This window comes from Rhinopithecus roxellana, chromosome 1 (genome assembly GCF_007565055.1).
Source record: "Rhinopithecus roxellana isolate Shanxi Qingling chromosome 1, ASM756505v1, whole genome shotgun sequence".
NCBI classification, from domain to species: domain Eukaryota; kingdom Metazoa; phylum Chordata; class Mammalia; order Primates; family Cercopithecidae; genus Rhinopithecus; species Rhinopithecus roxellana.
In genome coordinates, this window is record NC_044549.1 from 201,502,510 (window position 1) to 201,528,688 (window position 26,179).

General features: G+C 53.7%; 2 protein-coding genes across 10 annotated transcripts in view; one reads left to right on the top strand and one right to left on the bottom strand.

Annotated features, from left to right (window-relative positions):
* The window catches only part of DHX30 (DExH-box helicase 30), a 52,570-nt gene extending 43,181 nt beyond the window's left edge, over positions 1-9,389 (top strand). For all 6 annotated transcript variants that reach the window (XM_030936529.1, XM_030936519.1, XM_030936526.1 and 3 more), the window contains 16 exons: positions 125-426; positions 866-986; positions 1,700-1,849; positions 4,874-5,026; positions 5,339-6,175; positions 6,449-6,524; positions 6,608-6,712; positions 6,957-7,132; positions 7,355-7,561; positions 7,653-7,734; positions 7,811-8,004; positions 8,107-8,266; positions 8,388-8,545; positions 8,647-8,750; positions 8,826-8,965; positions 9,063-9,389. In XM_030936529.1, the coding sequence (XP_030792389.1) occupies positions 125-426; positions 866-986; positions 1,700-1,849; positions 4,874-5,026; positions 5,339-6,175; positions 6,449-6,524; positions 6,608-6,712; positions 6,957-7,132; positions 7,355-7,561; positions 7,653-7,734; positions 7,811-8,004; positions 8,107-8,266; positions 8,388-8,545; positions 8,647-8,750; positions 8,826-8,965; positions 9,063-9,316 (3,219 nt within the window). In that variant the 3' untranslated portion in view covers positions 9,317-9,389. The remainder of the gene's footprint in view (positions 1-124; positions 427-865; positions 987-1,699; positions 1,850-4,873; positions 5,027-5,338; positions 6,176-6,448; positions 6,525-6,607; positions 6,713-6,956; positions 7,133-7,354; positions 7,562-7,652; positions 7,735-7,810; positions 8,005-8,106; positions 8,267-8,387; positions 8,546-8,646; positions 8,751-8,825; positions 8,966-9,062) is intronic.
* A 513-nt stretch (positions 9,390-9,902) lies between these two features.
* Positions 9,903-26,179, bottom strand: part of MAP4 (microtubule associated protein 4) — a 228,598-nt gene continuing 212,321 nt past the window's right edge. For all 4 annotated transcript variants that reach the window (XM_010374739.2, XM_030936494.1, XM_010374729.2 and 1 more), the window contains 5 exons: positions 25,668-25,760; positions 16,596-16,677; positions 14,433-14,545; positions 12,405-12,594; positions 9,903-12,281 (listed from right to left, as the gene is read on the bottom strand). In XM_010374739.2, the coding sequence (XP_010373041.1) occupies positions 12,274-12,281; positions 12,405-12,594; positions 14,433-14,545; positions 16,596-16,677; positions 25,668-25,760 (486 nt within the window). In that variant the 3' untranslated portion in view covers positions 9,903-12,273. The remainder of the gene's footprint in view (positions 12,282-12,404; positions 12,595-14,432; positions 14,546-16,595; positions 16,678-25,667; positions 25,761-26,179) is intronic.

Sequence of the window (26,179 nt, forward strand, 5' to 3'; positions counted from 1 at the left end):
AACAAAACAAAAAAAAACTATGGCTCCACAACACAAGGGACTTAATGGTGTAGCTGGACATGGGCCAGGCTGACTGAGGTGTAAAGATGGTATGAATCCTTAAAACGTCCCTTTCCCCCTCCAGGGTTGGGGTCTACTGGGTCCCCGGAATGAGTTGTTTGACGCAGCCAAATACCGAGTGCTAGCTGATCGGTTTGGCTCCCCTGCTGACAGCTGGTGGCGTCCTGAACCCACCATGCCCCCTACTTCCTGGCGGCAGCTGAATCCGGAGAGCATTCGGCCAGGGGGACCTGGGGGCCTATCCCGCTCTTTGGGCCGGGAAGAAGAAGAGGATGAGGAGGAAGAGCTAGAAGAAGGGACCATAGATGTTACCGACTTCTTGTCCATGACCCAGCAGGATTCCCACACCCCACTCAGGGACTCAAGGTACAGACTGGGGATGGGGATGCAGCGAGGCTGGCTGTGCCTTGACACGGGGATGGGCGAATGTTCTCTGCTAGCTTTCTCTGAGATGGGAGTGCCCCTGCCTCACATTGCAGCCTGTGTGTCCCGTTACTCCGTGTGTGTCTGCCCATTCTTGGGTGACAGCCAGCTGTGGTCTTCTGTGTGGCTGGGCTTTTGCAGAACAGCAGCACGGAGATCCTGCTCTCTGCTGTCTTATCTATGTGAAGGAATGGAGGGCGCAGTCCCCATCCAGTGTGGCTGTGGGAGGAGCAGAGACGCCCGGTTTCCCATCCATTTCATGCCTCCTGGCCTTTTGGCTCCCTGCTGCAGTGCAGTGTCCTCACCCTTACATCTCAGAGCCTCAGGGAAATTGGTCCAGGAAGAGAGAAGATTCTTTCAGCTAAACTTTTGGTCCTCCCAGGGGGAGTTCCTTTGAGATGACAGATGATGACAGTGCCATCAGGGCTCTGACCCAGTTTCCACTTCCCAAGAACCTTCTGGCCAAGGTGATTCAGATTGCAACGTCATCCTCCACAGCTAAGGTGAGTTGGGTTTCCTAGAAGTGTGTGTGGGGGCCATTTACTTGGTCATGTCTGGTGTTCCCCAAAGGCAGGTTTACAGAGGGCTGAGGGGGCCTGTTCCTCCAGCCCACACCTAGGCCAGCTGGTGGAACTCCGGCTTGGAAGGAAAAGCAGTAGGTGTGACAGAATGAAGGTCAAGTCTCAGCAGCACAGGGAGTGGGCTGGGGGCTGCAGGAGCAGAAGACCCATACCTGTTCTGGGCGGTGGATTGTCAGTGGGGAGGGGTTAGAGGTGTGGGTCTTGGTGAGGTATGAGTTTCTCTCTTGCTACCAGGCAAAGGGGCTTCGGTTAGGCAGAGCTTCTGTCCAGGTGCAGGGCCTTTTTGCTCCCGTAGGATGTGCCTGGTTTTTAGCTCATGCTGACAGCTTCAACCCATAGCTGCCATGAAGGTGCCGAGATGACAGTGGGCTAGGAGGGCAGGTGGTGGAATTGCTCAAGCACTGTCTTCTGCAGTGGAAGTCGAGGTATAGCAGGAGAAGCGAGCCTGGGACTAGAGTGCCCGAGCCCATGGGCCTGCTCCTGGCTCTGCAGCAGCACCTCTAGCATGGCTCACGCTGGGTACCTGCTGAGATGGTGGCTCATTCCGTCTCTGGGCTCCTTGGCATTCTGAGAATGCCCCAAGTCTCTTCCCATTCCCTACATTTCTGTAACCATCTCTCTTGCCTTCCATGTAGAATCTCATGCAGTTCCATACTGTTGGCACCAAGACCAAGCTGTCTACACTCACCCTGCTCTGGCCCTGCCCCATGACCTTTGTTGCCAAAGGGCGCCGCAAAGCAGAGGCTGAGAATAAGGCGGCAGCCTTGGCCTGCAAGAAACTGAAGGTGAGTCCAGGAAGGTCCTGGGTGTGATGCATGAGAATGTCTTGAAGCTCCCCTCTGCCAGTGGCAAATGGGTCCCATTTTTTAGGAAATGAAACCACCACAGCAGGCCTTTTGCCTGGCACAAAGACAGCTGGTCTGCAGGCCGTGCTGTTGCCACAGCTTTCCCAGAGCCCCTGTGGAGATGCTTTGACTGTGACCCAGCCTTTTCCACACTGTTGGCCTGAACCTGGTGAGGCCGGGAGGAAACTTGCTCATTGTTCTGAATAGTATAAAGCTGGGAGGAGCCGGGCCTGTTTTGAGAGGCAGACCTGGTGTCCAGTATGATCCTGATAACCCGGGTTTTGTGGCCAAAATGAATAATGTGACTTGTGACTGCAGTGAAGATTGAGGAAGCAGTCAGCATCAAGGTAGAGACAGTGTGGCAGACAGCTGGCAGTTCTCTTTTTCTTGAGACAGGGTCTCTGTGGCCCAGGCTGGAATGTAGTGGCACAATCATGGCTCACTGCAGCCTTGACCTCCTAGGCTTAAGCGATCCTTTCACCTTAGCGTCCTGCATAGCTGGGACCATAGGTCTGCGCCACCACTCCCAGCTAATTTTTAAACATTTTTTGTAGAGACAAGGGTCTCACTGTGTTGCCAAGGCTGGTCTTAAAATCTTGGGCTCAATCAATCTTTCTGCCTTCATTTCCTAAAGTGTTGGGATTGCAGGCATGAGCCACAGTTCCTGGCCATGGCAGTTCTCTTGAAAGGGGCTGTGGAGTTAGCTGATGGCACAGTAGTGGGAGAGCGTTGGGATTGGGTCTGACTGCCTGAGGAGTTAGTAATCTCAACCCATGTTGGTGGAGGTTTAGTTTGCAGAACAAGACAGAAATGGGCCTGCTTTACTCTGAATGGTCAGGTGCACCATTTCATGGGTACAGTTGGCCCCGGGAACCACGTTTTAGTTATAGCTGATGGTGAGAGATAACAAGAACCTGGAGAAAATGAGGAAGAGGGGACAGGCAGGTGGTGAGATAGAAGGCATAGATGTGCTACCTGTGACTCGAGGGCAGAACAAGGACTGATCGTAGAACTGGAGGCATCGGAGCTTTGGCCTGACACGCACTGAGCAGAGGCACCTTGGCATGGTAGGGCCTGTCTGGGAAGGAACAAGCTTTGCAGTGGCTGGAGGGCCATTTGTCAGGCTGGTAGATAAAACCCATGAAGTCTGGGGAGAGGGCGAAAGACTGTTCCTGCAGCAAGGAGCTTGTGTTGGCACCTCCTGCAGAACGAGGACCAGATTCCTGTCCTTGAGGTCCTTACAGCTGATGGTGCCAGCATGCCCAGAGGCAGGGGTTGGCCCCTGTTGTGGAAAAACTTCTTTAAGGAGGAAGTGTTTGATCTGGGCTCCGAAGGGTGAGCAGAGTCCAGGCATTAGAGGTGACAGGAACACAAGACTAGTTTTACCCACGTGCCTGAGGTATTGGAATGCCATGTTTTATCTCTGGCGAGGTGGCTTTAGGTATGTAAGGAGGTAAGACACAGTGTTTTCCTTGCAGTGGCTTGTTTGATCAAGTTGCATTATAATCGACATTTATAGGAAATTCCATGTGTATCTGTATATGATGGGGTTACAGATGGGTCAGGTGCCATGTAGGGACTGGGAGGTGGGATGGAAGGATTGGGGGAGGAAGGCTTTGATGAGGCAGCAAAGGAAGAGGGAGTCTGTGGGGTGTGTTCTAGCATCATTGAGGGCCTGGTCTGGGTGGTCTGAGGGTACATGTTGGGAATTCACGGCTGTGACAGGGGCCTATTGTGGTGTTGGAGGGGCTCTAGCCGCACAGTGAGTGGTTTCTCCTCAGGGTCTTCAGACGTAGGGCTGTTCTGCTGTGACACGTCAGGTTTAGCTTTTCTTTTTTTTTTTTTTTTTTTTTTGAGATGGAGTCTTGCTCTGTCGCCCAGGCTGGAGTGCGGTGGCCAGATCTCAGCTCACTGCAAGCTCCACCTCCCGGGTTCACACCATTCTCCTGCCTCAGCCACCCGAGTAGCTGGGACTACAGGCGCCCACCACGTCGCCCGGCTAGTTTTTTGTATTTTTAGTAGAGACGGGGTTTCACCGTGTTAGCCAGGATGGTCTCGATCTCCTGACCTCGTGATCCGCCCGTCTCGGCCTCCCAAAGTGCTGGGATTACAGGCTTGAGCCACCGCGCCCGGCCGGTTTAGCTTTTCTTGAATTAACTTTATTATTATTTTTTTCGAGACAGAGTCTCACTGTGTCGCCCAGGCTGGAGTGCACCATCATGATCTCCGCTCACTGCAACCTCTGCCTTCAGGGTTCAGGTGATTCTTGTGCCTCAGCCTCGCTAGTAGCTGGGACTATAGGTGCTGGCCACCCGCCCCGCTAATTTTTTTTTTTTTTTTGAGATGGAGTCTCTCTCTGTTGCCCAGGCTGGAGTGCAGTGGCACAATCTTGGCTCATTGCACCCTCCGCCCCTCCAGGTTTAAGCAATTCTCTGCCTGTCTCTGGAGTAGCTGGGATTACAGGTGCGTGCCACCACGCCCGCCTAATTTTTTGTAGTTTTAGTAGAGGTGGGGTTTCACCATCTTGGCCAGTCTGGTCTTGAACTGCTGACCTCATGATCCACCTGCCTTGGCCTCCCAAAGTGCTGGGACTACAGGTGTGAGCCACCGTGCCCAGCTAATTTTTGTATTTTTAGTAGAGACGGGGTTTCACCATGTTGGCCAGGCTGGTCTTGAACCCCTGACCTCAGGTGATTTGCCTGCCTCGGCCTCCCAAAGTGCTGGGATTATAGGTGTGAGCCACTGCACCTGGCCTGAATTAGCTTTAGTTCATTTTTTAAAATGTTTGTTTTGGTAAGTTTACATTTTCCTAGTTCATAATTTCTCTTATCACCATGTCAGCCAAGATCCAAAATCTCTTAGACATTACTTGGCACAACTTCTGCCTCGGAGCTCCTGAGCTTGTCTGGGCTGGTTTTTGGGGAGCCCTAGAGCATAGACTGAGTCTTGCATGTCTCCCTGCAGAGCCTGGGCCTGGTGGACAGGAACAATGAACCGCTTACACACGCCATGTATAACCTGGCCTCTTTGCGTGAGCTGGGTGAGACCCAGCGCCGACCGTGCACCATCCAGGTGCCCGAGCCCATCCTCCGCAAGATAGAGACCTTCCTGAACCATGTAAGAGGCCCTGCATCCCTCATCACCCTTGCCCCCTGTAGTCTGCCTCCATCTCTCCAGACTGAAGGCCTCTACCTGCGACAGGCAGTAGTACCTCCCCATTCTCTTCACTGAGATTGGGGCCTGGGAGCCCCCTGGCCTGAGCAGCCCAGTCTTGCCCACAAGGATCCCGGGGCAGTCACGGACTCAATTAATCCTGTGCCCAGTGGGTTGGGCCACAACATCTGACCCAGGCGGATCCTGCAGAGTGGCTGGTTATGTGGTAATGAGGAATTTCTTTTTCATTGTTTTGCTTGCCTCCCTGCCCCCCAGTACCCTGTGGAGAGTTCATGGATTGCCCCAGAACTCCGGCTGCAGAGTGAAGACATCTTGCCCTTGGGCAAGGACTCAGGGCCTCTCAGTGACCCTATCACAGGCAAGCCCTATGTGCCCCTGTTGGAAGCAGAGGAGGTACGTCTCAGCCAGAGTCTGCTAGAACTGTGGCGGCGGCGAGGGCCAGTCTGGCAGGAGGCCCCCCAGCTACCTGTGGATCCACATCGGGATACCATCCTCAACGCCATTGAGCAGCACCCGGTGGTGGTCATCTCTGGGGACACAGGCTGTGGGAAGACCACACGCATCCCCCAGCTGTTGCTGGAGCGCTATGTGACCGAGGGCCGCGGTGCCCGCTGCAATGTGATCATCACCCAACCTCGCCGCATCTCTGCTGTGTCTGTGGCACAGCGGGTCAGCCACGAACTGGGCCCCTCCCTGCGCCGGAACGTGGGCTTCCAGGTGCGGCTGGAAAGTAAGCCCCCAGCCCGAGGTGGGGCCCTGCTCTTCTGCACTGTGGGTATCCTGCTGCGTAAGCTGCAGAGCAACCCCAGCCTGGAGGGTGTGAGCCACGTCATCGTGGATGAGGTGCATGAGCGGGACGTGAACACAGACTTTCTGCTGATCCTGCTCAAGGGCCTGCAGCGGCTCAACCCGGCCCTGCGGCTGGTGCTCATGAGTGCCACAGGGGATAATGAGCGCTTCTCCCGATACTTTGGTGGCTGCCCTGTCATCAAGGTGCCTGGCTTCATGTACCCGGTCAAGGAGCACTACCTGGAGGACATCCTGGCCAAGTTGGGCAAGCACCAATACCTGCACCGGCACCGGCACCATGAGGTGAGGGACACCCCCATCCCACCCGAGGCTCCTGGCCTTTCCTCCACAGATGCCCCTCCTCCCTGGCCCTGGGGCTTGGTGGCCTGGGGCAAGTTACCCTCCCCAGTCCTCAGTTTCCTTGATAGAAACTGGGGACTAACCCCACGTGCGTGGCACGCATGTGAGGATTGGAGTTGATGTCAAGCGGCTCCGTCTCACTGAGTCAGGTGGCTGTGTCCTTGGCATGACCCCTTACCCTGGGGCTGTGACTGTGGCCTCTCTTCCCCACCCCAGTCTGAGGATGAATGCGCACTCGATTTGGACCTTGTGACTGATCTGGTTCTGCACATCGATGCTCGTGGGGAACCAGGTGGGTGCCTCCCCATCTGCCCCATGCCAGCCCTGGCCACGCTTGCAGAAGCAGCTGGCTCATGCCCCAGGGCTCCTTTGCAGGTGGGATCCTGTGCTTCCTGCCTGGGTGGCAGGAGATCAAAGGAGTGCAGCAGCGCCTCCAGGAGGCCCTGGGCATGCACGAGAGCAAGTACCTCATCCTGCCAGGTGAGAGCCCGGGCAGAGGGACCAGGGACCTTTGAAAACCAGCCTGGCCTCTGTCCTGGGGACTGACCCAACTGGGACTCCGGGGGTCCCGGTTTCTGACCAAGCTGCAGCACTTTTCACTGGGCATAGTGTTTATCTGCACCTGTTTCATCAAAATGGGGTCAAAATCCTTGCCCTGCCCATATTCCAGGGGGGAATTCTGGTGGAAGCAGTGCCCATAACCAGTGTGTGTCTTGCCCACCAGTGCACTCCAACATCCCCATGATGGATCAGAAGGCCATATTCCAGCAGCCTCCAGTTGGGGTGCGCAAGATTGTCTTGGCCACCAACATTGCGGAGACTTCCATCACAATCAACGACATCGTGCATGTGGTGGACAGTGGGCTGCACAAGGAAGAACGCTATGACCTGAAGACCAAGGTGGTACCTACCTCCTGGGCCTGGCCAACCACTGGGGGAGGGACTCCGTTTTGAGGTGGTCTGCAGCCCAGATCTACCTTAGACCTGTTTTGTGTGTCTTGAGAAGGCCACCCTTGTGGGGTCTCAGTGTTCCTGATGTCGGGGGACTGGTGAAGGTTACTCGGAGTGGGGAAGCACTGAGGAAGTGGTATCTGTGTGCTGCTTACCTGCCCCCTCCTCCAGGTGTCCTGCCTGGAGACAGTGTGGGTGTCAAGAGCCAATGTGATCCAGCGCCGGGGCCGAGCGGGCCGCTGCCAGTCAGGCTTTGCCTACCATTTGTTCCCTCGAAGCCGGCTGGAGAAAATGGTCCCTTTCCAAGTGCCAGAGATCCTGCGCACACCTCTCGAGAACCTGGTGCTGCAAGCGAAAATTCACATGCCTGAGAAGACGGTGCGGTGGGGTGGGGTGGGGTGGGGGCTGGCCTGGGGACCAGGCAGGTGGGAGGTAGGCTCATGGCGGGCTCTGGCTCTGTTTGTTGTAGGCGGTGGAGTTCCTGTCCAAGGCTGTGGACAGTCCAAACATCAAGGCAGTGGACGAGGCTGTGATTTTGCTCCAGGAGATCGGTATGTAGGGGCTGGGCTGGGCTGGGCTGGGGAGTAGTAGCTCCTGAGGGTGGCACTGACAGCTGAGCCGTTGCAGGGGTGCTGGACCAGCGGGAGTACCTGACCACCCTGGGGCAGCGCCTGGCTCACATCTCCACTGACCCCCGGCTGGCCAAGGCCATAGTGTTGGCCGCCATCTTCCGTTGCCTGCACCCGCTACTGGTGGTCGTTTCCTGCCTTACCCGGGACCCCTTCAGCAGCAGCCTACAGAACCGGGCAGAGGTGGACAAGGTCAGTCCTGACTCCTTCCTGGAGCCCTCCACCCACTGCTGTTCTGAGGGGGCGTTGTCTAGCCCCTGCCTGCGACCCGGCTGCCCTCTTCTCCCCTCCCAGGTGAAAGCACTGTTGAGCCACGACAGTGGCAGTGACCACCTGGCCTTTGTGCGGGCTGTTGCCGGCTGGGAGGAGGTGCTGCGTTGGCAGGACCGCAGCTCCAGGGAGAATTACCTGGAGGAAAACCTGCTCTACGCACCTAGTCTGCGCTTCATCCACGGTCAGCTGGGCCCACGCCTGCTTTCCTGAGCCCCTCCCGCTCCTCCCACCCCCACTGAGCTTCTGTTACCCCTAGCCTGTGGTTAGGGACTGTAGGTTCACTGCACATTCTGTCTCCCTAGGACTCATCAAGCAGTTCTCGGAGAACATTTATGAGGCCTTCCTGGTGGGGAAGCCCTCGGACTGCACCCTGGCCTCTGCCCAGTGCAACGAGTACAGTGAGGAGGAGGAGCTGGTGAAGGGCGTGCTGATGGCTGGCCTCTACCCCAACCTCATCCAGGTGCTGCCTCTGGGAGGGAGTGGAGTTCACCAGGTCCCAGCCTCCTTCCCTGTCTGCAGCTCCTTGCTCAGCCCCACCCATCTTTTCCTTCATCCCTGCAGGTGAGGCAGGGCAAGGTCACCCGGCAGGGGAAGTTCAAGCCCAACAGCGTTACATATAGGACCAAATCAGGCAACATCCTGCTGCACAAGTCGACCATTAACAGGTGAGGGCATGCAGGCCTGGATGGGGCAGCTGGGATGGTCCAAAAGGGTAGCCTCACCAGCCCTGTGTTCCCTAGGGAGGCCACACGGTTGCGGAGCCGATGGCTGACGTATTTCATGGCGGTCAAGTCCAATGGCAGCGTCTTCGTCCGGGACTCCTCTCAGGTGCACCCGCTAGCTGTGCTGCTCCTGACCGACGGGGACGTGCACATCCGCGGTGGGTGCCTGCAGGCCTCCCGCCCACCCCGCTTTGCAGCTGCTCCTCTGGGGCCTGGCCTCACCACAGCTTACCACCATCTTTTCCGTTCCCTCAGATGACGGGCGCCGGGCCACCATCTCACTGAGCGACAGTGACCTGCTGCGGCTGGAGGGTGACTCGCGTACCGTGCGGCTGCTGAGGGAGCTGCGGCGGGCCCTGGGCCGCATGGTGGAGCGGAGCCTGCGCAGCGAGCTGGCTGCACTTCCCCCCAGCGTGCAGGAGGAGCACGGGCAGCTGCTTGCGCTACTGGCAGAGCTGCTGCGAGGACCCTGTGGCAGCTTTGATGTGCGCAAGACAGCTGATGACTGAGCCCTGCTTTTGCTGGGGCTGTGTACAGAGTGCAAATGTTTATTTAAAATAAAGTTCTATTTATCCCTTGTGACCACTGCTGTCCACTAGGGGCTCCTCTCTCAGGGCCTCCATACACTGGGCCATGGTTCCCCAAAGAGGAAGAAGGAAGTTAGAGAAGAGAGATGCTTATTGCTGGGGGACAGGGACTGGCTGTGGCCCCAAGTCTTCAGAGAGAAAGAAAGGGGTTAGAACCTCCTCCCTTCGCCAAGAGCAGGAAGCAGCCATGCTGTTAACCAGCCCAGTCCGCTGGCACAGCTGCTCCTCTGGGTACCCACCACAGGAAGCCTGTCAGAACTGTCACTGTCCTTGTAGTTTTGGACAGTTAAGTGTCGAGTAGCCCTTTACCAGGCAGACTGGGGGAGAGTTCTGCAGGTAGCCGAGGCCCAGGGCTGTGCGGCACAGTGGTCCTTCCTGTATCCACATCCACAAGTTCATAGCCGAGGGGCTGAATGCTGAGGTCATGGAGATCATGTGCACAGTGAGCTGAGGGCAGGAGGATCAGGGAGGTAGATGCAAACCGAGACACAGAAGCATGGAGCCTGTGTGATGGGACATCAGGCAGCTTTATTTACTCTTAAAACTGTTACAACAGAATCACAGACTGACACAGGTAATGTCTGAGCCATAAGCAAATCGGGAAGTACAGAAATGTCCCACCCCAAATGGCTGCGGAGTACACATCACACAGGGCCTCTGGTCCTGGCCTTCTCAGGTGCTCTGGTGTGCAGGATCCTTCGAGGGGACTCTGACCACTCCTATTGTCTTACCTAGAAAGCATGCCACTTGGGCCACCTCCCCCCAACCCTTGGCCAAAGGAACGAAAGGACCTGGAACCTGTCGTCAACCTCAGCATCCTCATGACCCCGGGACAGACGCAGCAGAGGCATCAGGTACTCTGGGCCTGTGCTGTTGCCCCTGTGGTGTCTCCTGACTATCCAACCCTCACTGTTTCCTTCTCACTTTCATCCCAGCAGGGCCTTCCTCCTGCTGACGAAACACTGGCTCCCTCATGTTCTGGGCACAACGGAAGTGTTCTGCACATGGTCTCTATGGAGGAAAGCTGGTCCCCCTGGCCCAGGCAGCACTTCCTCTGTGAGACCCTGCAGTTTCCTGGTGTGTGCCTGGGGAGCTAGGGACATGGTGCCAAACCTCCATAAGGCACTGCTACCTCAGAAAGGGGGAGGACCTGTCAGGCCCAGGACTGCCTCCCTGCACATGGACATCAAATCTAAACCTAAGTCAAGACCCCTACCGTCTCCAGCTCCAAGGGATTCGAGGACCAGAGAAGGGCAGAGGTCAGGAGGGGCCTCAGGAGGCCAAGTCTGGGGCAGCCTCAGAGGCAAATCTACACTGTAGCCAGTCCCCTCCAGAGAAGCCCTTGGAATCTTCCAGGCCATTTCACTACAAACTTATGTTTGAATCCTTTATTAGAAACCATGCAAACTTTAATACAAAAAATACAAGTGCAATAAGAATCTTTGTGTCAATACAGTTCCCAGGATTTCTCCTCACTGCAGCCATCCCAAGGCCTAGCTGGGATGCCCTCTGTGGGCCTCGCCTCTCCTCCCTCCCCTCTCCAGTCAGGGCATAAGGGAAGCAGATGGCCTTAGTCTCATGCCTTTTATTTTTAAATTTCCAGACCTGATTTCCCACTATCCGCATGAGGCTCCCCTGGACATGAGGGCTTGCATGTCCTAGGGTGCGGGTGCCGGCCTGAAGGAATTCCATCTCCTGGCCCTTTCTTGTTCTCCAGCCCTGGCTTTATATCCTAGGGCTGACCACCAGATCCCAGGGAATGGGAAAGAGATGCCAAAACCAGCCTCTTGGTTAGAAAAGAAAAGCAGCATACACACAAAATGGCAAAACCAACCAGTGCACGCTCCAAGAGCCCCTTGTGTGCCTGACCGGCTCACCAGCCACAGCCTCTGCACCCCTCTTCCCTGCTGCACCGCCTCCAGGGCCCTAAGCTGCCCACATCCTCCAGCGGGGGTGGCGTAAGGATCTCTCCGCCCTGTTCCCTCTAACACTTACTGAGGACTTTCATATAGACATGGCTTCAACCTGCAGAACTATTTCGCCAGTTTTTAGGTTATTAGAAAAAAAATAAAAGGACAAAACAAGAAAAATGTGACAGCAGCTAGGCGGGTATGTTAAGCATGGGGACAGGCAGCACTGACCCCCAACTTGGGCCAGGGCAGCAAGAAGGGCCCGACAGGCAGCACTGACCCCCAACTTGGGCCAGGGCAGCAAGAAGGGCCCGACACCACCTGCATGGGGGGGGGGGAGGTGCGCATTCGTGGCGCCAAAGGGAGAGGTAGTGGCTTAAGCGCCACAGTCAGCATCCTGTCACCACTCAAAATCCGCCTCCACTCTTCCCTCCAGGTAGATCCAGGAAGGAGGGAGGGCATGTCAGTTTCTTTTGGGTTTGGACCAAAGAACCAAACAAAGATGAGGGTGGAATCTAGTTCTCCTCTCCTAGATCCCAACTTAGCCTCAGCCACCCCAACCCCCTCCCAACCTCCTCCACGGAGCAGTGGCACAGTGATGGGGCAAGACCAAAGCAGGGAGCTGGGCCTGGGCTGGAGCGGGAGAGGAGGTGTGGGGTGGGGCTGCTGCTGCTAAGCAGGAGGGAAGGCGAGCCTAGCGGGCTGCCCGGCGCCCAAGCGCTCACTGGTCTAGTGGACAGTCCGGGAAAGGGGGCCAAGGACCCGGGAGCCCGAGTTGGGGCCGCCAGGGAAATGTGGGGGACGGGAGACAATGTCGGCCCCATGGTCGGTGCGGGCCTTGGCGTTTGCCCGGAACATCAGCCTGTAGGTCTCAATCTGCAGTGACATGGGAGGAGGGAAGGGAGAGGGGAACAGGGGAGACAAGAGGGGAACACGGGGGAGACGGAAGACGAGACCAGAATGTCATCATTAGATGCCTGGAAAATAAAAGGTTACTTCGTTAAAATTCAGGCCACACTCTAGTCAAAAACAAAGGAGTTTCAATTTGCGGCCAGTGGCAGGGCCCCTGGCTGGCCCTTAGGCCGAGCCCAGCCACTTACTTGTCTCCTGGATCTGGCTGTCCAAGGTCTGGGCCTCCCTTTGGTCACCACCCCCTGACAGGGTGGGGTGGCCATTGAGGCCACTGGCTGAAGTGGGGGCGCCAGCTTCAGGCGCTGCCTCAGAGATGGCCGGCTCCTCCCCAGCAGGGGGGCCCGGACACAGAGGAGCCTCGCTGCCACCGCCCTCAGTCTACAATGAAACAGTGGGGGAGACAGTGCAGGGTCAGTCGGGAGGGGAGTGGGATGGGTTGATGGTGGTGGGTTTCACACACAGCCCCCACCCGTGCTGTCCCGGCACCCACTGGCTCAAGGCACAGTCACTTGGAGAATCCCAGGCAGGTGCCCTGGCCCCACCCACCCCACCTCACCTGGGAGACCGACTCCCGAGGGTCGGGAGCAGCTGGGCTAGTGACACTCTCAGAGCCCCTCTGTGGCATGTGAGGCTCTGAGGAAGCCTCTCTGAGGGAGAGGTGCCAGGCCTCAGGCTGGTACCAAATAAGTAGCTATGACAACAGTAAGCAACAAGCCTGAAGGGTAGCCCCCCAAAGGGTGCAGCCCACCCTCCCAGACCCTCCCTGGACCCAGGCCACCCCCTGCACACAGAGTGGGGTCCTCAGTAGCTCCCGGGCAGCCCTGCCTGTACATCTGTCTGGTCAGGAACACAGGCACTGAGGCTTTGTGCTGGGCACCATTCTGGGACCAGGAGTCCACGAGAGGCAGAAAGAAGGTGTCCAACGAGGTATAGCCCAGGGAGACTGTGGAGGCCCGGAGGGCTCATAGGAGAAGGACACTGGGGGACATGGAACACTCCGTGTGAGGAAGGCAGAGAAGAGAGAAGAGCTGTGAGAGGTCACTGGGGAGCTGGAAAGCCTGTGTCGCCAAATACCCAAAAAGTGACAAGGCACAAGTGGTTTCTAATCGGCATAGTGAGAGAAACAGTCTTTAATTTAAAACCCTAATTCCAGAACTAATAGAGAAAGGGAGATAATATGAATAAGGAAAAGCACACAAGGCTTGGGGTCAGAAAAGCCCAGATGTGAATCCGGGTCCGCACTCGCTCACTGTGTCCTTGGACGAGAGACTAAGGCCAAGTGAACGCCCCACGGAGACGGGCGCAAGAGCGGCCTCTTCACAAGGCGCGGGGGCGCGCACTGAGAGCCTGTGGCAGCAAGGACCCCTAGATGTTCGTGGAAGCTTATCAAGGCTTCAGTCAGAGCATCAGGAGAGGATGGGACAGGGGACGGGCTGGGCAGTGGCTGGCACTGGGGAGCAGAGGTGGAAGGGTAGGCCCAGGGCAGTGGCTCCCGGCCCCTCTCCCCTGCGCACCTGAACCCGAGCAGCAGCAGACTTCCTCGTGCTCGGGGCCTGCAAGATGCCCCTCATGGGCCCCCCACCCGCTGATGACATGGAACAAAGGACAGACAGCATCTTGGCACACAAAAGGTCTCACAGTACTGTGGAAGGAGGAAGGGAGGAAAGAGAAGAGAGGGAAGGGAGAAGAGGCCCAGCCAGTCGCCAGGATGTGAAGCTCTGCCACTTGAGCTCTGTCCCAGAGCCCTGCAGAGGCAGGCCCCAGGCAGCCTGCTGTCGCTGGCAGCCAAGAATGTGCTGTCCTGCTCCCAGCTCAGGAGCAGAGCCTGACATGGGGTGGGAACCCACATTCCCCTCTTGTGTGACAGCCGGGGAGAACTGTGTGGTGCAGAACCCCCGCTCGCCTGGTGGTGGTCTGTGTCCCAGCCTGTGGCCTTCTAAAATGGCTGGATGGGCTCAATTAGGAAGGCCATGGCTCTCAGAAGCAAGGTTCTGCCTCCAGCTGACAGGTGAGGGGTGGCTGGGCTGGGGCCTCTTCACTTCTGCCTCAGTCAGGACTGATGATACACGATGGGAAAACAGCAATGGTGTGGGTGAAGACATGACTCCTGAAGAGACTGAGGGGCGGTGACAGGTGCCTACCTGTGAGGACCCTGACCCTAGCTGCATTGTCCCCACCCCTCCCCAGCTGTGCCTCCCCAGTGACCCACTCGCTACCTTCACGGCACCTCCTGCAGGTAGGTGGCCCACATTATCAAGGGATCCCACCTTGGCCTGGGCCTTCTCCTTGAAGTTCAATTTCTGACTTTCAATCTTGACATCTCCTCCACCTGGAACCACAAAGGAATTGGTCACCTAGGGTGGCAGAGGAATATCCCTGCAGGCAAAACCAGGACTGGTGATATGCCCAATCTAGAAATGAGAAAGATGTGACCTGCTTCTGGGTGGCAAACGAAGAACAGTGAACACGTTTGTCTAAAGAGGGCTTCTCTTATCACAGTGAGGCTGAGACAGTCTCTCCGTCCAGCCAGTGGGAATATCTCCAAGAGAAGGAACGCCATCCCTTCTACCACCCCATGCCATAGCCACCGAGCTGCGGGCCAGGCTTGGGCAGGCCTGGGGCTCCGAGCACAGCCTCCGGGACGAAGCCCCTGCTTCTCTACTTGGTCTGGGAGTGCCCTCCCGCTAACTGGGCCACGCAGTGCTTCTCAGGCACAGCCTCACTGAATTCTCACGAATGCCCTGTCCTCACAGCCACGGTCCCTGCTTCACAGCCGGTAAAACATGCTGCAAAAGAGAAGGGACTCACCCAGAGTTACCACCAAACTGGTGATTGACAGGGACAGGTTGTGAAAATTGTCTGAGCCCCTAACCGTATCACACTGTAGCAAAAAGAAGGAATGATAAAAAGGAGAGTGGCCCCGAGGCTGTGCGCTGAGAAAGGAAAGACATGGACCAAGGCAGGCCCGCGGGATCTAGTAACCTCAGGCTAGGACGGGGAGGGAAGGTGGTCTGAACTCAAGCCCAGGGTTCACAGCTCCCTGGCCAGAGTGTGCCCATGAGACCAAGGGGAAGGGTGCAGGATGAGCTGCCGTCAATGAATACCCAGCCCCTCGCCCAGCAGCGTGGCTCCCCTTGGGCCCCTTCTCCTGTTCTTCCATCTCCTCTCAGCTCACATGGCAGACCTCCATGCACAGCTTCTGGCCAAGGTCTCCTGGTGTCCCATACTGGGAAACCTAGCCCTGGCAAAAACTAGACCCTAAGTGACTCAGTGTCATTACAGAAGGAAGTATCTCATAGGAGTAGATTTCCCAGATAAAAGGGGAAAAAAATGGTTAAGAATGGAACTGTTTAGATCTTTCTAAATAGAACACATTCTAAACTGGATCACACTCTTCGCTGAGAGGGAAAGGGAGTTTTTTTTTTCTTTTTGGAGACAGAATTTCGCTCTGTTGCTCAGGCTGGAGTGCAGTGCCACACTCTTGGTTCAAGCAAATCTCCACAGGCCTGCACCACCACACCTGGCTAATTTTTGTATTTTTAGTAGAGACAGGGTTTTGCCATGTTGGCCAGGCTGGTCTCAAACTCCTGACCTCAAGTGATCTGCCCGCCTCGGCCTCCCAAAGTGCTGGAATTACAGGCATGAGAGACCGCGCCCGCCCTGAGGGAAGAGAGTTTTGCCTTCATCTTAACTGGCCTGTGGTGGCTAGCCTTCTGGGATACCAGGTCGGCCAGCCAGTGTGCCTGCTGCTGCAGCAATCCTACCCACAAATCTGCTGTAGACCCAGGAACTAGGACACAAGGCTGCAAGGGTACTAGCCAAGGCAAGAGCCCAGCCTCTGCACAGTGACTTCCACAGGGGTGCTCGGCCTACCATGTTGCTGGAAGGAAACTGCATTAGTGCAAGTTGCTGAACGCCTCCCATTCTCCTGCCAGGGCTAGTGGCTGATGCTTCACTGGTTAGGAGCCCCCTTTGCTTCTGAATCTGACAGGTGGGACCTGAACACTGCTCTCTATACAGCTCCTTCAGCAGTAGCTCCTGCAATCCTCGTTTAAGGCAACCCAGGTTCTCAGCTCAGAGTGCACCGCTTCCCCAGGCCTAGTTCAATAGTGCCACGCACACAGTGGGTACTCAAGAGAATGCCTGTGTGGATGGCTGTCGTAAGAGACTGATACTCCTCCACTGAGAGGTTAGCACCTGAACTCCCGCTCCCTGACAGAACAAGGACTGTGTTGTTTCCACCACTGTGTCCTGGGTAGTCTTCATGGGATGCTAAAGGCACAGAGATGAAACCCTTGCCAGCCAGCAGGCTGCCCAGCTGGCCCATGGCAGGACTACATACCCTGGGAGCCCCAGTGGGCAAGGGAGGCGCCACTCACCAGGCTTGTGCTTGATGTTAGCTTTAGACCCACACTTGGAGGAGACCTTAGAGATATCCACTTTCTTGTTCTGAATCTGAACCTGAGGAGGAGGACACAAAAGACTCATTCAGAGAGAGGGTATATTATCAGAGCCAACCCCATGCTACCTTTTAAATCTTCTCCATGTTCAGGGTTTCTCACTCCCTCTGTAAGCTGCTGTCTCAGTCTGTTCAAAGACAGGGTCATCTCCCTAAATACTTACAAGAGCCCTCGACCCACCCTGGCCCTGCTCTTCACTTCTTTTCTTTTTTTTTTTAGATGGAGTCTCGCTCTGTTGCCCAGGCTGGAGTACAGTGGTACGATCTCAGCTTGCTGTAACCTCCGCCTCCTGGGGTCAAGCAATTCTCCTGCCTCAGCCTCCCGAGTAGCTGGAATTACAGGCGTGCACCAACACACCTGGCTAATTTTTTGTATTTTTAGTAGAGACAGGGTTTCACCACGTTGGCCAGGCTGGTCTTGAACTTCTGACCTCAGGGGATCCACCCACCTCGGCTTCCCAGAGTGCTGGGATTACAGGCGTGAGCCACCATGTCTGTCCTTCACTTTTTTTTTTGAGATGGAGTTTCACTCTTGTTGCCCAGGCTGGCACGATCTTGGCTCACCCAAGCCTCCATCTCCTGGGTTCAAGTGATTCTCCTGCCTCAGCCTCTGGAGTAGCTGGGATTACAGGCATGCACCACCATGCCCGGCTAATTTTGTATTTTTAGTAGAGATGGGGTTTCTCCATGTTGGTCAGGCTGGTCTCGTACTCCTGACCTCAGGTGATTTGCCTGCCTCAGGCTCCCAAAGTGCTGGAATTACAGGCGTGGGCCACTGTGCCCAGCCACCAGCCTTCACTTCTAACCCCACCTCCAGCCAGACCAAACCACCATTTCCACATCCCCACAGGCTTTTCTGTGCAGACCCTGTCCATGCATGCTCCAGACAGCTCTTCTGTCATTTCACCAGGTCCAAACACCAGCATCAAGGCTCCAATTAAATATCCCCTTTGTTCCATCTCAAAACCTTACCCATCAACTCCTCACCCAGAGAAACCTGGAATAACATATTTACTTCCAGTCCTTTTCAATGCATTTTCCCCTTGGCGGGGGAGGGGGTGGTGTGTGTGTGTGTGTAATCATAGTATTCCTGCTTAAACCATGTTATAACAATTTTCCCAGCCAGGTGCAGTGGGTCACACCTGTAATCCCAGCACTTTGGGAGGCTGAGGCAGGCAGATCACCTGTGGCTAGGAGTTTGAGACCAGCCTGGCCAGCATAGTGAATCTCTCTCTCTACTAAAAATACAAAAATTTGCATTTAAAGGTGGCGCATCTTGGCCAGGCGCGGTGGCTCATGCCTGTAATTCCAGCACTTTGGGAGGCCAAGGCGGGTGGATCACGAGGTCAAGAGATCGAGACCATCCTGGCTAACATGGTGAAATCCCGTCTCTACTAAAAATACAAAAAAAATTAGCCAGGCATGGTGGTGGGTGCCTGTAGTCCCAGTTACTGGGGAGGCTGAGGCAGGAGAATGGCATGAACTCGGGAGGCAGAACTTGCAGTGAGCCGAGATCACGCCACTGCACTCCAGCCTGGGCAATAGAGTGAGACTCTGCCTCAAAAAAAAAAAGGTGATGCATCTTTTAAGTCTATAGCCATGCATGCCCACTGGGTTGCTGGATGGGGATCCCAGCATTCCTATGAGTGACCCCGCTATCCTTCAGTAGGAGAGCCTGACTTTCCAACACATCAACTCCAAGCAGTGTTGCACTGTTCTGGTGGGTTTCGCTACAATCTACTAAATGGTGAGCTACCTTCTTGAGCCCTGTTTTCCTTTCTTTGGTGTCAGGAAATATGGTCTTCACCATGTTCCCAGAGGACAGATATAATGCCACCTGTATTTTTGTATTTGAACCCACAGCCCAAGACCTGGCACAGAATACCCACAATCCCCAGCTTGCCAGAGCCATTCTCAGTCTTGCCTCTAAAACTCAGCTCATGCCTAACCCAAAAAACCCACTATGTTTTCTTCCCCATCCTTCAATGCCCAGCTCAACGGGTGCCTTCCATAGGGCCTCACATGGCTCTCGCTTCAATCCGTCTCTTTCTCGTATCATCTCTTGAAGGGACACCACCAGGAACTATACCATAATTGCTTCACATGTTTGATAATTACATACAGAGTACTTACTACTGTGAAAACACACAGCCTCTACTTTGTCTCATCTTTTCAAAAAGTCTGCAATTTTCCATAGACAGAAAATTGTTTCTTTTCTCCTCAATCTATAGTTCATTATACAGATATTTATAGGTATCTCCAAAATGGAAGTTAGGATACAGCACAGATACCTCCTCCTAAGTATGTGCTGATAGCAAATGGGAGTCCTGCAGCTACAGAGTTGGTGGTCACACCATTGTAAGTGCTTTATCTGGGTTTAAAACAAGGTATCTTGTTATTTGTTAGGGGAAGAAATGGCCAGTTCAAGAAGAGGTGGCCATGAAGGCCTCATCCAAACATCTCCCTATCCTTATCCCTCATAAGAGAGGGCATAGGGAAGGGTACTTTTACCAGCCAAAGATCTGGTAGCTGCTTAAACCAACCTAACATGGGTCTTGAAGCAATGGTGACAAGCTCATCTTAGCTGTAACCACAACAGCACATGCAAGAAGTTAACAGAGTCACTCTCCAAGGCATGGTCCTTCACCAAGATGCAGAGTCACACATTTCTTTCTTGTTTTCTTTTGAGACAGGGTCTCACTCTGCCGCCCAGGATGAAGTGCAGAGGCATGACCTCAGCTCACTGCAGCCTCAACCTCCCAGGCTCAAGTGATCCTCCCAGACTCAAGTCCCTCAAGTGGCTGAGACTACAGGTGCACACCACCATGCTCCGCTAATTTTTGCATTTTTTTGTAGAGACGGGATTTTTATAGAGACTACAGTCACCAGGCTGGAGTGCAATGGCACGATTTCAATGCACTGCAACCTCCAACTCCTTGGTTCAAGCGATTCTCCTGCCTTAGCCTCCCGAGTAGCTGGGATTATGGCACGCGTCACACGCCCAGCTTTTTGTATTTTTAGTAGAGCCAGGGTTTCACCATGTTGGCCAGGATGGTCTAGAACTCCTGACCTTGTGATCCACCTGCCTCAGCCTCCCCAAGTGCTGGGATTACAGGTGTGAGCCACCATGCCCGGCCGAGACTCTGTCTTTAAAACAACAACAACAACCCAAAAGTTAGCTGGGCATGCTGGTGCACGCCTGTAATCCTGGCTACTCAGGAGGCCGAGGCAGGAGAATCGATTGAACCCAGGAGGTGGAGGTTGCAGTGAGCCAAGATCACGCCACTGCACTCCAGCCTGGGCCACAGAGCGAGACTTTGTGTCAAAAATAAATAAATAAATAAATAAATAAATAAATAAATAAATAAATAAAAATAAAGGCCAGTGGCTCACGCCTGTAATCCCAGCACTTCGGGAGGCCGAGGCAAGCGGATCATGAGGTCAGGAGATCGAGACCATCCTGGCTAACACGGTGAAACCCTGTCTCTACTAAAAATACAAAACATTATCTGGCCGTGGTGGCGGGCACCTGTAGTCCCAGCTACTCAGCAGGCTGAGGCGGGAGAATGACGTGAACTCGGGAGGCGGAGGTTGCAGTGAGCCAAGACCATGCCACTGCACTCCAGCCTGGGTGACAGAGTGAGACTCTATCTCAAAAAGCAAACAAACAAACAAACAAACAAAAAACCTAGGTAGCCCACACCATGAAACAGATGTAGCTTCTGACATAAGAGTCCTATGTTAGGAATACATTCTAGATAAATAACTTGAAATGTTAAAGCTATTTCTACAAAAATATGATTTAAAATGTGTTACAGCTTCATGCCTCAGCGACAGAGCGAGACTATGTCTCAAAAAAAAAAAAAAAAAAAAAAAAAAAAAGAATGGAGTGGAGACTTGTAGAGTAAAAACAACTTAAGATTAACAGAGTTGAAGCCTGTATTAATACATACCTTATTAGTGATATTTTAAATATATGGATCAATATATGCATTTTTTTTTTTTGAGACGGAGTCTTGCTCTGTCGCCCAGGCGGGAGTGCAGTGGCCGGATCGCAGCTCACTGCAAGCTCCGCCTCCCGGGTTTATGCCATTCTCCTGCCTCAGCCTCCCAAGCAGCTGGGACTACAGGTGCCCGCCACCTCGCCCGGCTATTTTTTTTTTTTTGAGAGAAAGTCTCGCTCTGTCACCCAGGCTGGAGTGCAGTGGTGCAATCTCGGCTCACTGCAACCTCTGCCTCCCGGATTCAAGTGATTCTTCTAACTCAGCCTCCTGAGTAGCTGGGACTATAGGCACGTGCCACCACGCCCAGCTAATTTTTTGTATTTTTAGTAGAGATGGGGTTTCACGGTGTTAGCCAGGATGGTCTTGATCTCCTGACCTCATGATCCACCCGCCTTGGCCTCCCAAAGTGCTGGGATTATAAGCGTGAGCCACTGTGCCCGGCTATATGCTGAAGTATTAACAAATAAATAATATATATAGGGCTGGCTTCAAAATACTTGGGATAGGCAGATATAGATAAACCAAGACTGCTCATGTAGATAGTAAATGAGGTACCCTGTAAAAAAAATAGTAAAAATCTGAACCTTTTGTTCATTTTACTATTTTTCCTTTCTACTTTCAAACGTGTGTGTTTGAAAATTCCCACAATAAAAAGTTTTTTTTTTTTTGGTTTTTGTTTTTTGAGATGGAGTTTTGCTCTTGTTGCCCAGGCTGGAGTGCAATGTCACCATCTCAGCTCATTGCAACCTCCGCCTCCCAGGATCAAGTGATTCTCCTGCTTCAACCTCCAGAGTAGCTGGGATTACAGGCATGCACCACCAGGTCTGGCTAATTTTATATTTTTAATAGAGACGGAGTTTCTCCATGTTGGTCAGGCTGGTCTCAAACTCCCGACCTCGGGTGATCCGCCTGCCTTGGCTTCCCAAAGTGCTGGGATTACAGGCGTGAGCCACTGTGCCTGGCCCAGTAAAGTTGTAGAAAGCTTAACTGAGCCTCACTCACTTAATAAGCCCACCACTTCCAGGCTACAGTTCTCCCTCCTTAGGTGGCTACGTGGAGGAGTCTACAATCTGCTTCCAAACATTTCCCCCACACCACCTGCCTCCACTGTAGGCTTCAGCCTCAGGGAACCATGTGCGGCGTCTCCTTTATGGGCTGGCCCAAGTGTCCCCTCCTCGGGGACCACAGAAGCCACGCTGGCTCTCTGTGGTCCTAGGAGCAATCACGGCATCACACACCTCACTCTGCTTGTGCTTACACAGGCTGCCTGCCGCCCTGTGAGAGCCTGCAGGCACACTCCAGGGAACCAAAACATGCTGTGGAAGTCAGCTGCCAGCAGGTCTCAGCACCCACTACACATGCACAGCCCCTTGCAAGGGTGAAATGGAACCAAAACGGACACAAAATCTTAACTGGGACCAGCCACAGAAGAAGCCACTATATTGGCGCTGGCTCATCACTCCCCTCTCTCCACTCCGCTGGTGTCCTCCTGGCTCTCATCAAGGGGTATGTCTGTGTGTCTGTCAGGGGCACTTCTGGAGCATTAACTAGGATCCTGTTTTGAGCTTCTCATCCTGGTGGTAACTGCGGTATTTCTTTGTGTATGTGTGTAGGTGGCGAGTGTGTAATGCTGTTCTGTCTGCATAGCAGGTCCTTCCCCCACCCCTTTTTTTTTCAGGCAGTGTCTCTCTCTGTCACCCAGGCTGAAGTGTGATGGTGCCATCATGGCTCACTGCAGTCTCAACTACCCAGGCTCAAGCAATCCTCCCGTCTCAGCCTTCTGAGAAGCTGGAACCACAGGCACATGCCACCTAATGCTGCCAGGCACATGTCTGGCTAATTTAAAATTGCTCTGAAACCCAGGCTGGTTTTGAAGCAATACTCCTGCCTAGGCCTCCCTGGGCCACTGCACCTGGCCTTATTTTAAAAGATTGTTTTTGGGACTGGGCACAGTGGCTCTTACTATAATCCCAGCACTTTGGGAGGCCAAGGTGGGTGTATCACCTGAGATCAGGAGTTCGAGACCAGCCTGCCCAACATAGCAAAACCCCATCTCTACTAAAAATACAAAAATTAGGCCCAGTGTGGTGGCTCATACCTGTAATCCCAGCACTTTGGGAGGCCGAGGCAGGCGGATCATGAGGTCAGGAGATTGAGACCATCCTGGCTAACACAGTGAAACCCTGTCTTTACTAAAAAATATAAAAAATTAGCCGGGCACTGTGGTGGGTACCTGTAGTCTCAGCTACTCAAGAGGCTGAAGCAGGAGAATAGTGTGAACCTAGGAGGCGGAGCTTGCAGTGAGCTGAGATCACGCCACTGCATTCCAGCCTTGGCGACAGATCGAGATTCTATCTTAAAATAAAATAAAATAAAATAAATACAATACAATACAAAAATTAGCCGGGCATGGTGGCAGGCACCTGTAATCCCGGCTACTTGGGAGGCTGAGGAAGGAGAATCGCTTGAACCTGGGAGGCGAAGGTTGCAGTGAATTGAGATCACGCCACTGCACTCCAGGCTGGTGACAGAGCCAGACTCTTCTTTGTAGAGATGGGGGTCTCACTATGGTGCCCAGCCTGGGGCCCATCATTTTAAACTGCACATTTCCTTGTGGTGGCTTTACGGAGGGACTGATGGAGGCTATGGAAGGAAACAAAGCACCTGGGTTCGGCTGTGGCCAGCTGCTGTTTACCCTCATCTTCCCACCAGGAAAGACTGCTCACAGCAGTCTCCTAATGCTCTCTGTTTAAGGAGGCCTCCTAAAGTGAAAAGGCTTTAAAAATACATTCACCCTCAGAAAAAACAAAACAAAACAAACAAACAAACCCTACACATGTGAGGTCATGTGTAGGCAGTGTGGAAACATCACAGCAGGTGATACATTAATGGTGACTATTTTCAGAGCTCTTATATGCACCACATAACACACACAAATGCATCTCTATGTCTCACCTACACAAGTGACCCGGTTCCCTCAGAACCCCTGTTCACCTTCTGTTTTAATCCAGGACAAAGCCAGGCTCAGCGGCTGCCTGGGCCCCTCGTGGGCTGGATCTTTGTCACCTCACTTTAGCTGACCCTGTTCCAGGCTGACTAATGTCTGGTCAAGCAACTCTACCCGAGTGTAAAGGATGCCATTTCTACCCAGTCCAGGAAGAGGCAGTGGTGGGAAGCTGACCAGGAAGGAGGGGCAGGAAGGAGAGTTGTGTGGGGCAAGAACGAAAGCTCATGGCCGCATTTCTCATGATAGAACTGCTGGGTGTGTCTGTAGGCCATGGGCAGAATGTCATGATCACCAAGGAGGAGGCAGGAGTGTTAACAGAGTGTAAAAATGAAAAGGGTAAGTGGAGCAGGACCGAGTCCAGTTCAGGACAGCAAGGAGAAAGAACCGAATGAACTCAAAAGAAATGGAGGCAAGACAGGCTGTCTCACTTGGCCTGGAAGGGAGCGGTGAGGGCAGGCACTGTGCATGGCAGCTTCTGGTGCCTCTGGTACAACTCCACTGAGTACCACTCGCCTGGGCACTGTCACAGTGACAAGCAGAAAGCACACAGGGTGTTCTTCACACACTCAACGACAGTAAGACTTTGCCCTATCTCTCCCTAGACCAGAACCTTCCTGTGAGCTGGGATCACTTGTGTCCCCAATACCCATCATAGAGCTGGCACACAATGGCAGCAAGACAAAAAGAAGGATGTTTGGGTGGAAGAGGAAAGAAGACAAAAAGATAAGGAGGGAAAGTCTGGGCGCAGTGGCTCATGCCTGTAACACAGCACTTTGGGAGGCCGAGGCAGGCAGATCATGAGGTCAGGAGTTCAAGGCCAGCCTGGGCCAGCATGGTGAAACCCCGTCACTACTAAAAATACAAAAATTAGCTGGGCATGGTGGCGCATGCCTGTAGTCCCAGTTATTCGGGAGGCTGAGGCAGGAGAATCGCTTGACCCTGGTAGGTGGAGGTTGCAGTGAGCCAAGATCACACCACTGCATGCCAGCCTGGGCAACAGTGAGACTCTGTCTCGAAAAACAACAACAAAAATGGGAAAAGGGACTAAAAAAGGAGGGGAAGAAAAAGGAGGAAGGGATTAGAGAAGGGAAAAAAAAAAGGGAGAGCAAAAAGGGAAATGGGAGGGCCAGGCACAGTGGCTCACGCCTGTAATCCCAGAACTTTGGGAGGCTGAAGTGGGCGGATCATGAGGTGGTCAGGAGTTCAAGACCAGCCTGGCCAACATAGTGAAATGCCATCTCTACTAAAAATACAAAAATTATCTGGGCGTGGTGGCGCATACCTATAGTCCCAGCTACTCGGGAGGCTGAGGCAGGAGAATCGCTTGAACCCGGGAGGTGGTGGTTGCAGTGAGCCGAGATTGCACCACTGCCTCTAGCTTGGGCAACAGAGTGAGACTTTGTCTCAAAAAAAAAAAAAGAAAAAGAGGAGAAGGTAGGGAGAGAAAATAAAGTAGGGGAAAAATCAGAGAGCTGGAGAGCAACAAAGATGAAGAAAAACGCGGGGTAGGGATAGGAAGAAAATGTTGATTAATTCTTATTTTATAGTAACAAGGATTCAAAGGTGAGCTCTGGAAAGATGTAGACATCTGTCTCAGAGCAATTACTCCCACGGTAATTCAAGGGCATGCAGACAAACATATGCATCCCAGGAATGGACTCCAGATAGGCAACAGGTCTGCTGCTGACCTCTGTGCTCAGACCCAGGCTCTGACATAGCTGGAGAAAAATCCAAAGCCTCCCACCCACATGGGTAAAAAGATACTGAGTGGATACCACCATGCTGGTGTTCAGGGGCTCGCCAGAAACACCCTGTCTAACATGGGAGCATGAAGGTCCCCTCAGTTTGCTAGTCTGCTTCTTAAGAGAATGCCACAGCTCAGGTCACTGGGATACTATCTACATGGGCACCTGGCTCTCTCCCCAGTATACCCCACAGTGGGCTATGTCTCAGATGCCAGCTAACCAGAGCTTATACTTACATTACCACCTCCAGGGACATGCTTAATATTGTCCTTGGAACCACACTTGGACTGAATATGGCTGTAGCTCACTTTTTTGGAGACTATCTGGACCTGGAGTGTTAGAAAACAGAAAAAACAACACAAAGGGAGAGGACTGGTTAGAATTGACACAGGGAAGGCAGTGAGTCCACACGTGATCACAATGACCAACAAAAAGTGTTGTTAAACCTCCACCCCCATCTTCTACAGAATAGATGTGGAAAAGCACAGGAAAAGAAATGTGAAAGAGCAAGAAGGGGAGTGAAAAACGTGAACAGACAACACAACGACAGGAGCAGAGCTGCGCAGGCGGGGCATGTTGGTCATCACCGCTCCTTGGGGGTGGGGCTGTGGTTCACAAGGCCCAGGCAGCAGCCCAGCCTGATGCGCCACCAGGCACAGCCCTACCTCCTTGCCCTGCTCCCTCCTCAAGAGCTGGCACAGTGTCCTTGGCTCTTCTCTGCAAGAGTCTTATCATGTGGACCTGTTCT